The following is a 16,046-nucleotide window of genomic DNA, read 5'->3' as shown; positions in this document are numbered from 1 at the left end:
ATGTTCCTCTCTCAAATCAATACATTAAAAATTTTTTTAAAAAAGGGTGCTCCTCAGCCCTTGACTGTCCTCATGCATGACCTATATAATGGACAGGAAGTCACCGTAAGGACAAAATATGGAGAAACAGAAAGGTCTCCTCTCGGCAAAGGTGTCAGACAGGGGTACACTCTCTCCCCCTATCTGTTTAATCTGCACACAGGACACACCACATGAAAAACCGGGCTAGACTCAGAAGGAGGAGTGAAAACCGGTGGAGGAAATATCAATAACTTTAAGATATGCAGACACCATCTTCCTGGCAGAAAGCAGCCATGATTTGGGATGACTTCTGACAAAAGTGAGAAGAAGGCGCCAAAGCAGGGCTGCTTCTGAACATCAAGAAGACAAATGTCACCACTAAAGAAGAAATTCAGAACTTTAACACAGACATGAAGGCATTAAAATGGTGAAATGTTGTGCTGATCTCAGTTTGGTCATCAATTCAAATAGGCCGCAGTTAAGAAACCAAGAGGAGGCTGAGACTCGGAAGAGCAGCAATGGGAGAATTAAGAAAAACGACCAAGAGCAAAGGTGTGTGATTAGAGACCGAGGCTAAGATGACCCACGCCCTGGCATTCCTAACTACGATGCACAGATGTGAAAGCTGGGCAGGGAAGAGGGCTGAGAGGGAAAAATTGATTCATTTGAAATAATGGTGTTGGAATAGAACTTGACTAATACCTTGAATGGCCAGAAGATGAACTAGTAGGTCCTAGAACAAATTAAGCCTGAAACATCACTAGAGGCAAAAAAACAAACAAACAAACAAAGACAAAACTAAAGCTGTTATACTTCACACTCTCCGTGAGAAGGCAAGGCTCTTTGGAAATGGCAATAATGCTGGGAAAACAGAAAGCCGCAGGAAGAGGAAGACCAAGTAAGAGATGGACTGACTCCACACAGGAAGCCACGGGCAGGCCTACCGGAGTCGAGCAGGGCTGCTGAGGCCAGACTTGTGGACGTCACTCACCCACAGAGTTGCCAGGAGTGGGAGCCAATGAATCGGCACGGAACATACACACCACGATTCTATTTAATGGCCTAAGAGAAACTTCTCAAATCTACCTTACCTCCCACTTCATTTACATCATGACGTGAAAATACCAACTACCCTGCAGAGAGAATGGAATGAGTTCGTGATAAAATATTCTTGCAGACAGACCCAGATTTCGACACGTGGTAAGTATTTTTATTACAACTGCTCAGAATATAATTACTAGACATTCATTACTTACTGATATCTCAGCCGTATATAGGATGAAAGACGATGACTTGAAAGGAAGAGTTCTTTATAGACCTAAAAAATAAAGAAGTAAGAGTCTCACGAGCCCTGGCCGGGTAGCTCAGTTGGTTAGATTATTGTCCCCATACACTAAGGTCACAGGTCGACTACCCAGTCAGGGCACAGGCAAGGATCAACCGATGAATATATAAATGAGTGGAACTACAAAGCGATGTTTCTCTCTCCCTCTTCCTCTCTCTCTCAAATCAATAAATAAACATTTTTTAAAAAAGATAAAAAGAGTCTCATGAATGTGGCATAATGACTTACTTCAGTTTTAATTATGCTGTTTAATTTCTATGTCTTTGCCACTGTGAGTAGCAAAAGATAGCGTACTACATGGTATTTTTTAAAGAAGAAACTTGTCATAATTTTAGAAAGCTTAAGCTTACGTAAAATAAACAAGAATAAGATTTAAAATGATATAATAATAAAAGACAAAAGTAATAATATACCAAAGTAATAATCAGGGGTTGAAATATGCAGTTTACCAACTTCTGGCCAAGATGGAGGCATAGATACACTTTGCTTCCTCGCACAACCAAAAGGACAACACAAATTTAAAAACAAAAAACGACCAGAACTGCCAGAAAATCAAACTATATGGAAGTCTGACAACCAAGGAGTTAAAGAAGAAACCTTCGTCCAGACTGGTAGGAGGGGCAGAGGGGACCGGGGGCAAGGCAGTGGGCTGGAGGACCAGGGTGGGCAAGGCAGCAGTTGGTGGAGGAGGGGGGACGTCCCCACATTCATGTGCAAAACCCAGAAGGAACAACTGGGGAATGAGACCGCGCAACCCAGGGTTCCAGTGCGGGGAAATAAAGTCTCAAAACCTGTGGCTGTAAAAATCTGTGGGGGCCGCGGTGACAGTGGGAGAAACTCCCAGCCTCACAGGAGAGTTTGTTGGAGAGACCCACAGGGCCCTAGAATGTGCACAAGCCCACCCACCTGGGAATCAGCACCAGAAGGGCCCAAATTGCTTGTGAGTAGGGGGGGAAGTGACTGAAAGCCAACTGAGAGCAGAGCAAACAGCACTGTTCCCTCCCAGACCCTCTCCCACAGACAGCGCCACAACGGAGCCAGGTAGATTACTCCAACCTGGCAAATACCTAAGGCTCCACCCCTTACAACATAACAGGTGGATTCAGACAAAGTCATATGGCTCCAATAAAAGAACCGGAAAAAACTCCAGAAAAAGCCCTGGCTGGTGTGGCTCAGTGGACTGAGTGCAGGACTGTGAACCATAGCGTTGCTGGTTGATTCCCAATCAAGACACATGCCTGGGTTTCAGGCCAGGTCCCCAGTAGGGGGCACTGGAGAGGCAACCACGCACTGATGTTTCTGTCCCTCTCTTTCTCCCTCCCTTCCCCTCTCTAAAAATACATAAATAAATTCTTAAAAAAAAAAAAACCCCTCCAGAAAAAGAACTAAGTGAGGAGATAGCCAACCTATCAGATGCAGAGTTTAAAACACTGGTGATCAGGATATTCACAGAAATTATTGAGTACAGATACAAAATAGAGGAAGAAGTGAAGGCTATGCAAAGTGAATTAAAGAAAAATATACAGGGAACCAGCAGTGAAGGGAAGGAAACTGGGACTCAAATCAATGATTTGGAACAGAAGGAAGAAATAAATACAGAATGAAGAAACAAGAATTCAAAAAAAACAAGGAGAGGCCTAGGAACCTCTGGGACAACGATAAACATTCCAACATCCAAATCATAGGATATGATTGCCAGAAGGAGAGGAAGAGCAAGAGCAAGAATTGAAATCTTATTTGAAATGCAAGCCACAAATGTATTTGAAAATTTCATCACAGCCATGCTTAAGTTTTACAGGTGAGATTAATTTTAATATATTTTTATTTAACCCAATATATCCAAAATATCACTTCCACACATAATCATTATTAAATTGTGAGATATTTTACATTCTGCTTTTTGCACTACGTCTTTGAAATCCAGTGTGTACTTCCTATTTACAGCACTCTCAATTTGATCTAACCACAATTTCAAGTGCTCAAGAGCTACCTGTAGCTCCTGGCTACTGAAATAGTGCAGCTCCAGACTCTAAAATCTATGCCTCGGAGCAGGCGCAGTGTTCCGCCACTCCCACAGGGCTGCTTGGCACCACTCTATTTTTACGTGCATGTCTTAGGCTTGATTTTAATGGTATCACCAACCACTCAGTCTCCCAGGCTAAAAATTCTGGAGTCACCCTCTTGAGGGTGACTCCACACCACACAATTGGCTGCCACAAGTTGAATCCTATTTGATTTCGGAAATGTCTTTCTTACATCCTTTACTATCATACCTCAATTGAATGAGTGCAATTTCCTCTCATCTAGTTTTCCTGTTCCAAGTTGATCCTCCATACAGCTGCCATCCTAAAAAAAAAACACCAAAAAAAACAACTATACTCATGCCCCTTCCTTGTGCAAAGTATTCACTGGCTTCCTGCAAACTATGGAATGAAATCTCAAAACTTCTCAAACTTTTGCATCCCTGTTCTCGCTCCAGGAATGACCTTCTCGAGTTTAGTAAATTCCTTTTGACCCTTCATGACCCAGCTCAAACTTTTACTCCGTAATAAAGCTTTTTTGGTGTCCTCAGGCAGTATTTTATTCTCACCTAGAACAAACTGGGCACAAGGAATATTTGTTGAATGGGTGTTGAATGCACAGGTGGAGAGTAAATGTGAGCTCACCTTTGCACCGTCAGTACAGAGCACAGCATTCAAAGCCACATTAAGTGTGTGCTGAGGGAAGGAATGAACGTTAATCGTATCCTAAGTTCCTTCTGGGCAGTGACCCTCACCCATACTACAATACTTCATCACAATGACCTATCATAGTTACTTGCTCTCCATTAATAACCCTGCATGTTAATGACAATTAACGGAAATTCTGCAAAATGCCAGGGAAAAGGAACGGGTCTGGATTGGCCTCTGAGCTCAGAAAGTGGAGTGTCTTCCGGGTCAGTTCCGCAAAGGCAGTGGTTTTGTAAGAGGATTGAAGGGGGTGGGAAAAAAGAAAAAAAAAAAAACCCTACGAGATGGGGAATTGATCATACAGGTTCGCCAGGCCATAGGAGACCAGACTTGGCGGGCTTCCGGCTAGTCTGACCTCCTGTTTACTGAAGAGTCTGAAATAGGTTGGCGGTGGCTGGGGCGCGGGAGACAAGGAGGGCCAAGACCATTTTAACTAAAAGAGACGCCTATTTTCTTCCCAGTGCTTAGTAGCCTCCTGGTCTCTCAGCCCTAGACGATGGGTAAACCTGGAGCGAGGAGGCTGAGAACAAGCTAGCCACGACATCAAGGAGCCAGAGCTGGCGTCTGATTAACCCCTCCGGCGTCGCGAGCCCGCAGAGGCAGAGGGAAGCAGCAAAAAGGGAGGGAAGGAGAGCGAGAGAGTGAATCGTGTGAACTGCCACACAGGACCGGGGGCTTGAGACCCACGGGGAGGTCACTTTTTCCGTCGCTGAGCACCTTCGCCAAGAAGGACCAGGGCAGTCGCAACCGAAACCCCGGGAGCACGTTCCAGCGGCGTCTGAATCGGAGCTGGAGCCAGGCTGGCCCGGAGCGCCGAGGACGCCCCCTCCCCCAGCCAAAGGCTCGCTCCTGTCTTCCGTCCTCACTTGCCTCGTCCTTCCTCCCCCAACGCGGTCCACTGCCCTTCCCAACCCCTAGTCGAAACCAGGTTCAAGAGCGAGGAAAGCTGGCGCTTGCTCAGCAGCAGACGCGATTATCAGCCAGCAGAAAGTCCGCAATGGCGGCCGCCATTTTGAAACCGGAGACCGAGCGCGGAGGCGGGGGAAACCCGGGGCGATACCACCTTCGGGGGGGTGGGGACGAAGTTTTAGGAAGGAGACGGCCTTTACGTCAAGTCTCGTCACCCGGGACCTAACTTTTATTTTTAAATTACTTATAATATGTTAAATATAACATAAATGTGAGAAGAGTCGAATATTAAAAGGTAAAAGGAGCATGGTGTCGCGGTGTCACCCCTGTCTTGGAGCGGGCGCGGCGAATGGCGGGTCCCAGGGCCCCGGCTTCCGCTGGAGCTGGAGGCTGGGCTCGCCGCTGTCCTTGGTCGTGGGGTCGTTTCTGGTACCGGGACCGCAGGTAGGTGTAGGGTGCGGGGTGGCCGAGGCGCCGCGGGCCACTGCTGTGCAGGCGGGGACGGTGCGCCCCTAGGAAAGCCCTCGATGATGGAGTGTCGGGGGGGGGGTGGTCTGGGCCTCCCCCGGGTGCAGAGCGAAGGAGACGGGAAGAGGACAGGGAAGTGGGGGGTTTTCCTGGTGGACGGCTGGGCTCTCGTTCCCAGTGTGGTGGCTATTCGAAAGCGTACCCTGAGGCTGTCCTAACTGGGAATAGAGATCACGCGGTGACCGCCCCCGGCCGGCCCGGAAAGGAAAGCAGCAGTGACACCGGGGTGGGCTGCAGCTGCGAGGGAACATTTGAGATGCGACGCGGTGCCAGCGTCTGTCTTCCTCGTTGCTCACCACTGGAAGCCGACCTCGCCCTCGCTTCTAAACCTCAAGCCTCCTGATCCCACCATTACACAAAATGCGCACTGTTTAAAAACGTTTCTTGGGTGTCTGTGTCATAAGACAGTGACTTCAGGAGTTCCGTTTCTCCTGCACGCAGCACTCCTTTCCGTGGGTATGGTCGACACTTGAGTAATGTATTAAAAATGCTCTGGGGACCAATTAGAAAGTAGAAATACATATATTTAAATGTCTAATCATCTTTATTTTTCCAGCCTGAATTCGGAGTGACGTGCAAAAATACACACCAGATAGTTTTCTTTTTAGAAGTTGAGTGAGAAAAACTGGGTTGAAGAAAAACTAGTATGTACTAGGAAACAATATAAAGAGTGATATTGATATAAATATTTATCTCTGTACTTAGTTTAAGAGACGGTAAAGCACAAATAAAGAGTTTGGATCCAGGAGCCAGACTGCCTATTAATCCCGGCTCTGCCACTTACTGCATCTGTGACCTTAGGCAAGTTGATTGTCCCTGGATTCCCTCACCAGAAGACAAAGTCTACTGCATTAGTAGCGAATACTTGTATAGTACTGCGAGGGTTACGTGAGTTGGTGATTATGAAAAGCATTAAGAATAGTGCTTTACAGAGAGTGCTGTAAGAGTCAGCTCTTTCTAGAATTAGGCAAAAAAGCTTTTGTCGATTTTATGGTTCCTTGAGTCCATAAGATAAAAACCAGTTAGTTATTTGGGGTTCCCCCCCCTTCTGGGAATACCATAGCTACTCCTAATTCTGAAGTATTCAGGAGCAAATTTTTCTTAAGAGTCTTCATGTAAAGAAGTCACTAATGCCAGAATAGGTTCACAGTTGTTCACCTGTAAAATAATACAGTAATTAAAAATAATGCCAGAATAAACTTTCGCATACTCACAACTGTGAACTTACTTGTGCCCACCCCCGTATATGCAGCAGCCTCGTGGACACCCATGTGGACGGATGTCACTCATCATCCAAGCCTAGGCTTGGCTCATCAGAGCCTGACCCGGGTCCTCACTGCCCTGTACCCGTCCCTTGCGGTCTATGGCCCATGACCAAGAGCCTGAAAGCCCGTCTGTGCTCCCTCCTCTCTCCATTCTCCAGGGAGTCTTTCTAGCTCGGTTTTTATGTCCATAAAGCTTTGTCTTCCCTGGTCATCCACTCAGTGGAATAAGCAGGAAAAATTATGTTTAGTGCTACTGCTCCCAAAGTTCATTGAATTGTGGATTTCATCACTATAATATGAAATCACCCTGGGACGAGGATTGTCATTTACTTCTTAGGGAGGGAATCAGGCTTTCTTCGTGGTGGTTGAATCCAACTCTGTGTTGTAAGTGTACAGAATCCTTTTATCTGTCAGTCCCATAGTCTTTCCTCTGGAATCTCATAATACCTTTATTCAGCAGAGCCTCAGGGGCTTGTCTGACCTGTCTGCTCTGAGTGGAGCCAGACAAAAGTAGTTTCCAACAGTAGGTGGCTGATAGCCCACAGGTGGCCGTGGACTTATTTAAAACCAGTTTTGAGTTGAGAGCCCCCACGTACATTTTTGCCGTTGGTTAATGCAAACAGTATCTCACAGATGTGCTGAGCATTAGAATTGACACCGAATCAAATTTAAGGAACTTAATGAAGACATTCGGCAGAGGGATGATGACTGGACTTCTACAGAGACCTACATCGTCCTGTATTTGTGCAGTTCAGTGCTTTCAAAGTTACATTTTCCCGTTTGACTTGGGCATGCATTGTTATTCCAGTACTGGACTGGCTCAAGTTTGGAGAACAAGTGGCTAGCTTGGTGGGCATTGGTCAGAATCGTAAAAAGTATCCCAGTGATCTAAATGTTCATCAATTAGTACTTGAGGATCTAAATTCCAATAACACTGATAGAAGCACCATCTTCTAGGAAATAAGGTGAGGGTAGTCACCTGCACATTCATATGTCCAAGGACTATTTCAGCACGTCATCTGGAGAGTTCTCCCAACTCGACGGAGTTTTCCAGCTCAGCCCAGACGGAGGGCCAAGGGGGCCCTGGTTTGAAAAAGGCTCCCCGGGTGATACTGATGTGCAGTCAAGTTCGAGGATTCCAACTCTAGACAGTAGACTAAAACCTAAAATTAATTGATGACTACATCTTAAATTATTTAGTTTAAATAGCTTATTACACCTTGATTTCCTAGATCAGTGACAGTCAGACTGGGACCTCCTGTAATATTGCACTTCATGAAAGACAGCACGTAGTAGGGCCATACCTCGTTTATTGCACTTGGCTGCATTGCGCTTCACTGGTGCTGCGTTTCTTACCAATTGAAGGCCAGACCCTCCAACCAGCAGAGGAATTGACTCACTTTATTGGACACCTGCTCTATTGTGTGGTCTGGAACCAAACCTGCAATATCACCAAGGTATGCCTGTAATTATGAAATTTTTAACTTCGTGGCCATTTCCTAACCCAGTGCTTTTAAATAGAAGTCAGTGATTAGAGTTTGAGAAGGAAGTCAGGGTGTGTAAGTGTGACAACCAGTGTCTTAGAAGGAGAGGCAGGAATCCAGTCTGCGTGATTCTAGCACAGTTCAGGGCTAAGCACTTCCTGGGCCAGTGAGGTACAGTCCCGCACCGTGCCATGACGTTTCAGGCAGCCGCAGACCGCGGAAGCAGTGGTGGTCCCGTAAGATTATGACGGAGCTGAATGTCCTGGGAGAAACGGAAGCATGTGTGGTTCGGGAGGAATCTTTTCCTCTGATGGGATGAGTATCCCTGGGACTTGGCCACAGGTTCCCTGCCACTCACAGCAGCTCAGTTTCAAGTGCACAGGTGACATCCCAGTCTGTCAGCACAGCGACATGTTCAGAGGGCGCTGTAGCCCTCCCAGGTCCAACTGGGTGGTCTCCAGAGAACATTGCTGTAAATTCTTCGTTGGGGACCTTCAACCCTGTACAAGGACATGGGTCCACAGGAGCTACCTTAACAAGTACTCAGTTCTACCGCCACTTGAGTAAAAGCTGTCTGTGGTAGCAGAGAGCCAGCCGATTTGGGGACTTTGGAATATCTTCAGGTTGTAATGATGTAAAGCATAGATGAGTTATTTCCTCCATCAGCTCAGCACCAGAGAGGGCCCTTTGGGCCAGACAGTCGTTGGAACCAAAAACAGACTTCCAGGGTCAAACCCTGGTGTCCTGCATGCTACACCCTGTCCATATTAAACGCCTTTTTTATGAATACCACAAAGTTCCTCAGTCTCATCACTGCTCCAACATGCATTAGAAAACCACGTTGCCATGGCCTCATGTTCCTTCATCTCAATCGTGATTTCTTATTCCTGCTGATCCTCAGGCTGCCTTTTGCTCCCTCCTGATGGTCACTATTACAGTGACCTATGCTCTACCCAGCCAGCTTCTCCCGGTTCTTCCCTGCAGTGCAGCCCTCCTCCCTGTTCAGGGAGCAGCCCCGACAGCTGCAGCGTTCTGTTTCTGTCCCTGCTGCCAGACGGGCACCGGGGAGGGCTGGGGGGTGGAGCAGGGGAGGACTGTGGGACAGCGTCTGTAAAGTGTGTGGTCGTGTCCAGGGACATCCTGGCCCTTCACACTCACTCACCACCCACTCACCGACTCAACCCAGAGCAACTTCCAGTCCTGCGAGCTCCGTCCACGGTCAGTGCCCTGGACAGGTGCACCATTTTTATCTTTTATATCAAGTTTTTACTGTAGCTTTCCTATGTTTAGAGACTCACTTCCCACTGCGTCACAGTTGCCTGCTGCTTTCAGTGCGGTAGTGTGCCGTGCAGGTTTGTAGCCGAGGGGCGGCGGGTTAGACCGTACACCCTGGGTGGGTGGTGCGCTGTGCTGTCTAGGTTTGTGTCAGTGTGCTCTGTGATGTTTGCACAATGACAATCCCCTCGAGATGCGTCTCAGAATGCATCCCTGTCACATGCTGAATCTCCTTCTAGGGTGTCATCAATGTCTTCTGAGCCATTCTCTGTGATTTATTCATTTTTTTAATTGATTATTTAGGGGAGGGAGAGAGAAACATCAATTTGGTGTTCCCCTTTATGCATTCATTGGTTGATTCTTGTATGTGCCCTGACCAGGGATTGAACCCGCCACCTTGGTGTACTGGGACCACATTCTAACCAACTGAGCTGCACCGTCAGGGCCTGATTTATTCACTTTAGATTTATGCATGTAGGATGTATTTTGTTCTTTGGTTCATTTGTTTATTTGTTTCAAAGATTTTATTTATTTTTAGAGAGAGGGGAAGGGAGGGCAAGAGAGAGGGAGAGAATCATCGACGTGAGAAACATCAATCAGTTGCCTCTCGCACTCACCTGGCCAGGACCTGACCTGGCTGGACGACACCAAACCAACTGAGCCACACCAGTCACGGCCAAGGAAGTATTTTAATTTCATCTTTAGGTGCAAATTTTTATAGAAAATTGACAATTCAACTGTTTTTATTGAATTAGTACAAACTTACTTTCCATATGATGACTTCTAGTTCTCATATTCCTCCTCCTTTGCCTTTGGAAACTTTGGGAACTAGAAGCTCTCAAGTACCAGAAATATCAGTTCGAGAGGAGTCTCTTCAAGAGGTATTATGATATGATAGAAGGCATCCAGAGCTTTGGAGTGAACCTGAGTTTGATTTCCACCTCTGTACTTAAAACTTTCTTGGGTTAAGCTGCTCTTTTATTTATAATGAGGATAATAATAGTTACTTCATGCGCTACATAGGACTATACTACGATGTCTCTGGTACCTAATAGTCGTTTTATAAAAGTAAATTCCCTTCTCTCCATATCTGCTTATAGAGTCCTGTAATTGACATTCAGACCTACTGTGATATTATTGAATATGGTTGATTTTTAAAATTTCTCTCAGATCTTTTCATTTCCTTTCAAAAATTAGTTTGCAGCTTTGCACTGTGCCAGTATGATAGCCCATGAGGTTATTCAAGACAAGATTATTGCTAATTGAAAAATTAACATTCAGTAATTAGAGCTTTATCTAAAGAGTTCTGCTTCTGCCCTAGCCAGTGTGGCTCGGTTGGAATGTTGTCCCGTACACCAAAAGGTTGCTGGTTCAATCCCCCATCAGGGCATGTATGGGAGTCAACCAATCGGTGTTTGTCTCTAACGTGAATGTTTCTCTCTCTTTCCCCCCCCCCCTCTAAAATCAGTGAACATTAAAAAAAACAAAATGAAGAAGAATTCTGCTTCTGGCAAAATAGTATTGTTCTATATTTGTTTTAGCATTGTGAGAGGTGCTAACAATATTTTTCACACTTAAAAGTCTTAAGTCAATTCTAGGTGGATAGCAATACTCAGCTTTTGTTGGTAGAATTTTTTATACTCTGCCTTTCTCTACACTGTATCATCAGATCACTGATGGAACTGGGAAAAAGTTAATAAGTTGACTTAGTGCATTGTAGTGTTTATATTAATCACTTAATCATTGTCACCTATATAATCTTCAGGTGGATTTGAAGTAGTACTACATTCTGATGCCAAGCAAATTGAGAGAGACTTTTCACATCTGTTCTTATCTTCCTGTCTCAGTTGCAACTTAAAAGATATTTCAAAGGCAGTTATATTTCTGACAACTTTTCTTTATAACATTCAGGATGAATTTAATTCAGCTTGTGCGTGACCACTGGGTACATATACTTGTCCCTATGGGATTTGTCTTTGGATGTTACCTAGACAGAAAGACTGAGGAAAAGCTAACTGCCTTCCGGAACAAGAGTTTGTTATTTAAAAGGTTAGTTTGGGCGTTTTTTAAATCAACAATTAACTAGCCAGCTTTTGGAAGTATTCCTAATATCATATATGCCAAAAATAAACAGAAGGGGTAATCCCCTATCCCAAGGACTTAGATTTAAGTGATACTATTTTGTAGTTTTGTTGTTTAATGCTTGCATAAAACTGTACGATTACATTTAAAATGTAAACAAGTCTTTACTTCATCACTTTATGAATAGGCTCTTTCAGATCTTTGAGAAACTACCCCCCCCTTTTTTTTTAATTCGGGATGCATTTTTAACACAGAAACAATGTTTTAAATTAAACCAGCTCTCCAGAGCCTACTTTGTATACAACTTTCACAAACATTATCGTAGTCTGTTTTACATAAGCCATTGTGTAGCTGAAATAAATGGTAGTGGTTACAGCTTTGTGCTCTGTTCTCAGCAGCACAGCTGGAGAGCTTTGGACACGGTGGCTGAAATGGCAACTGGTAGTCACCTGGTTCTATTGCGTCTCTGGAGGTGGCTCCTCTGGCAGCAGAGAGAGTTAAGGAGTCAGGCTGTCTGCCACTGGACGTGCAGCTGGGTAGAAGGAGGCTCGAGGGAGAGGAGAAGTGAGTAGCAGTCACAGTCATCACAGGGGAGGTCCACAGTCAAGGGTTGCAAGAGAGATGAAGTGAACTGGAAAGGGTCTAGAAGCACTACGTGAGCCCCTTGAGCTTTCACATGAAGATCGACTAAGAAATTACAGCTCTTTAATCTGGAAAAACAAAATGGAAAAGGTGGTAAAAGTTTAAAATCATGAGAGAATAGAATGAATATATTGAATCAACATAAAAATTTTTAATGGGTCCAAAATTAGTAGAATGTAAAATATGAATTCATATTAATCTAACTTTCCCTTTTATCCCCTCATAAAAGTTTTATTTATACTTTTTCCCTCCTTTTTTCTTTCCGCACAGGGAACTGAGACCTAACGAAGAAGTCACCTGGAAGTAAAGGCTGGGGCTGAACTACACAATGTTCACCTTTTTAAATTATGAGATAAATAAAAACATTTAATTTAAACAGTTTGGAATGTGATTCTTTTAATGCTGAAGTAATCTTTCACATTTCAAGTAATAAGCACACTAGCTTTAAAAATACTGAGTGCCTGATTGTGTACATTTGATGTTAACTTACTATTAGCGTTTAATTTGCTGTTACTTATTTTAGATGACAATACTGTTAACTCATGTAGCCAGTGTTTTCCTCAGATGTTTTTCAGGAAAATTGTTGCGAACCATTTGCTTCAAAGGAGTTTTTAAAGGATGATGCTAAGGGGGGGGGTTGTTTGTTGTTTTTTTGTTGTTTGCTAAAAATCACATAGCCAAGAATTGTAGTTATGCTGTGTTTTGCAGGATTTCTTCAGTGTAACACATAACACATGAACTAGTTTTAAAAACCAAGAAATTGCACTTTGTTGAAATTTAAAACTTTTGCTCTTTGAAACACATTGTTAAGAAAATGAAAATGCCGCCACAAACTGGAATAAAATATTTGCAAAACAAAGGACAAAGTATCTAGAATATGTTCAGAACTTTTTTCCTTTAAAGAATTTATTTACTTATTTTTAGAGGGGAAGGGAGGGAGAAAGAAAGGGAGAGAAACATCAATGTGTGGTTGCCTGTCACGCACCCCCTACTGGGGACCTGGCCTGCATCCCACGCACATGCCCTGACTGGGAATTGAACCAGTGACCCTTTCACTCACAGGCCAGCACTCAATCCACTGAACCACACCAGCCAGGGCAATAAGCAAAGGGTTTTAACAGTCACTTCACCAAAAAAGATAGGAGAGTAGAAAATAAGCACATGCAAATCTGTTCAATATCAGTAGTCACTAGGGAAGTGCAAATTAAGAGCCATGAGACACCACTACCCGCCTATTAGAATGCTTAAAATTTAAAAGATCGGTCTTATCAAGGGTTGGCAAGGGTGTGGAGCACCTGGAAATCAGGTAAGCAGTTTCAAATTAAACATACACCTACCATGTAACAAGCCGTTCCACCTGAGGTGTCACCCAAGAGATGGAAGCACAAGGCCACACGGAGGCTGTGTCATGAATGTTCATAGCAGCTTTATTTGTAAATTAAGAAGGAACCAAAATGCCCGTCTATGGATGAATAGATAAATGTGTTAAATCCATAGAATTGAGTACTACTCAGCAATAAAAGGAAATGATCTATTGATACAACAGAGATGAATTTCAGGTTAACCTGAATGAAAGAAGCCAAACAGAGAGCACCTACTATACGATCCCATTTATATAACATGTTAGAAACTGTGAACTCGTCAGTAGTAGCGAAGATCAGTGGTTGCCTGGGGAACCAGGGTGCAGAAAGTGGTCAGAGGGAAGAACGCCGAAGGGACACATGGAAGCGTTTGGGTATAGTTCGTTCATTTTCTTGACTGGGATGGTTTCGTGAGTGGATATATATGTCACCTGTTATATTCAACTACCTCTCCTTGGGGAGTTCATTTGCTTTAGGTAAGATTGAGTGTAGAAGTAAAACTACAATGAAATACTCCCTAATTATCACTGATTCTTGCCAGAACTCAGGACATGAACTAACACATAAATTTTTGAATGTTAAAATTCCTAAACTATTTGGGATTTAGGAACAAAAGGCCAGTTTAAAAAGTACTGTGTTCAATAAGATGGAAATGTATTTGTACAATCTTACTTAACATAAAGGTTCAGTGAAGTGGATTAGGGAAAAGCTGAGTTGTGCAAGGTGACAGGAAGTACCGGAAGTACCTATATTCCATTTTCCCTGTCTCCAAACCTCTCCTGATTAGCTTAGTAACCTCTGTTCTACTCAATTACTATTAATACTTTTTTTTGTGCCAATAAGTCAAAAAGAATCCATGCATTTATTGTTCTGTACCAACCCTTATATAATGAGCACGAGTCCTGTGACCCTGTACACAGACACAATTAAAAAATCAGAAAAAATGTTTTGCATATTTTTTCACTCCATGAGACCATGATTTGCTTCCCCAGTTAGGCCACAGTTCCTTAAGAACACCGCCTGCTTCCCCAATACCGTACAGGACTGCGGACTGAGCACGCGAAGACGTTCAGTAAGTGGTCATGGAACCCTCCCCCTGAGCACTTGGTCCTCACTAGCAGTCTCCTTACCTCCCGCTGCCTCTTCTGTTCCCCCGAACCCGCACTCGCTAGTCACCAGTGGTGTCCGTAGCAAAATTTGGTGGGCCCTTGATCTTATGTGGCTGGACCTCTTGGCAGCAACACGACTGCTGTGTGACACGTTCCTTTCTTGGGGCTTTCATACTACTACTACACACTGCGGCTCTACCTCCCTTCTCCTGGGCTAGTCCTCTGCTCTCAGGGCTCTGCTCTAGGTCCTCTTCTCAAGCTCTTCCTTTCCTGCCTTGGTGATTTTACTCACACTTGTGGTGTCCCCCAGCTTTTCTATGTCAACAACTCCCGGTCCACAGCCAAACCTCGTTATCCTCATTACTCAACATAATTACTTAACCTCGTTTCAAGATGTAAGCTCTGCCCCTATTCTATGCCTTCAGCTTCATCAACACCCCGCCGCCCCCGGAACTTTACTGAACTTTCCGCATCCCTCAGCTGACACCCCCTCTTCAGGGCCCCCATACATACGCCTGTAACAAACTGGATTTGGACTCCAGCCCAGAACCTTGGACGTCGTGCTGTTCACATCTCTCTGTGTCTCAGTTTCCTCACGTGTAAAATAGCGATAATAACAATGCCTGCATCAAACATTGTATTAAATTCATTAATATATGCAAAGCTCTTAGAAGAGTGCCTACCCTACTATGGTGAGCCCTATATAAACTAGTGGTACGTATTGGGAGATGCAATGATGCCTGTTTGTTTTTTTTTAATTATTGGTTTTAGAGAGAGAGGAAGGGGGAGAAAAAGAGAAAACTTCCATTTGTTGTTCCATTAATGCATTCTTAGGTTGCTTCGTGTATTTGCTGTGACCAGGATGGAACCTGCAACTTTGGCGCGTGGGGGCGACGCTTTAACCAACTGAGCTATGGGGCCAGGGCTGATGCCTGTTACTTAATGAGGGTGGAGGAGGAAGACATTAAATCATTGTAATCAGATATCGTAAGTAGAAAATACAAAGTGAAGTGGAAAATGAAAAGAACGTAGAACCCGGGAGGTCCTTAAGAATCTAGAGCAATGGGTGGGAAATGGAGAAGATCCTCCAAACGGCAGGTGACGCTGCAGCACCTCCCCAACCTGCCAGCTAACTGTGAATGAGTGGACGTGCTATAAAGGTCACGTGTCTCCGCCTTCACAGCCCCAGCGTTCCCTCCCGTCGCTCCACGTGACTCTCATCCTCGGGGATGATTGGTCTAAGAGAGACACGTGGCTAGGGGCGGGCCAAGGAGGGGCGGGGCCGGTGTGGGAGGA

The 16,046-nt window shown here is 44.6% G+C and overlaps 2 protein-coding genes across 16 annotated transcripts in view; one reads left to right on the top strand and one right to left on the bottom strand.

The window, feature by feature from the left end:
• Positions 1–5,123, bottom strand: part of CPSF2 (cleavage and polyadenylation specific factor 2) — a 30,114-nt gene extending 24,991 nt beyond the window's left edge. The window contains exons 1-4 of one of the 13 annotated variants that reach the window (XM_045201272.3): positions 4,813–5,121; positions 4,033–4,083; positions 3,640–3,712; positions 1,278–1,339 (exon numbers count right to left, since the gene is read on the bottom strand). Coding sequence is in view for 6 of the 13 variants with exons in the window: in XM_053927910.2 (XP_053783885.1) it covers positions 3,640–3,669 (30 nt within the window). In the remaining 7 variants the exon portion in view is untranslated. Of the gene's footprint in view, positions 1–1,277; positions 1,340–3,639; positions 3,713–4,032; positions 4,084–4,782 lie in introns of all 13 variants that reach the window. The other 12 variants (XM_071222075.1, XM_053927910.2, XM_045201268.3 and 9 more) reach the window with 12 other exon arrangements.
• Positions 5,124–5,291: 168 nt separating this feature from the next.
• On the top strand, positions 5,292–12,656 carry NDUFB1 (NADH:ubiquinone oxidoreductase subunit B1). Of its 3 annotated transcripts, XM_045201277.3 has the most exons (4): positions 5,420–5,448; positions 8,163–8,254; positions 11,468–11,605; positions 12,551–12,656. In XM_045201277.3, the coding sequence occupies exons 3-4, from the start codon at positions 11,469–11,471 to the stop codon at positions 12,585–12,587; spliced, it is 174 nt and encodes a 57-aa protein (XP_045057212.1). In that variant the 5' UTR covers positions 5,420–5,448; positions 8,163–8,254; position 11,468; the 3' UTR covers positions 12,588–12,656. The 3 variants fall into 3 exon arrangements, with proteins under 3 accessions (XP_024424013.2, XP_045057212.1, XP_071078178.1); XM_024568245.3 differs by lacking the exon at positions 8,163–8,254 and having other exon boundaries at positions 5,292–5,448; XM_071222077.1 differs by lacking the exon at positions 5,420–5,448 and having other exon boundaries at positions 8,086–8,254.
• The last annotated feature ends 3,390 nt before the right edge of the window (positions 12,657–16,046 follow it).

This window comes from Desmodus rotundus, chromosome 7, assembly GCF_022682495.2.
Source record: "Desmodus rotundus isolate HL8 chromosome 7, HLdesRot8A.1, whole genome shotgun sequence".
Lineage (NCBI taxonomy): Eukaryota > Metazoa > Chordata > Mammalia > Chiroptera > Phyllostomidae > Desmodus > Desmodus rotundus.
Note: the sequence above shows the minus strand (reverse complement) of the source record. Positions and strands in the feature narration are given on the sequence as shown.

Coding starts and splice junctions, on each gene's coding strand:
- NDUFB1 (XM_024568245.3), top strand. CDS start 5,354: ATGGCGGGTCCCAGGGCCCCGGCTTCCGCTGGAGCTGGAGGCTGGGCT. Junction 5,449..11,467: donor TTCTGGTACCGGGACCGCAG/GTAGGTGTAGGG, acceptor TATAACATTCAG/GATGAATTTAATTCAGCTTG. Junction 11,606..12,550: donor AAGAGTTTGTTATTTAAAAG/GTTAGTTTGGGC, acceptor CTTTCCGCACAG/GGAACTGAGACCTAACGAAG.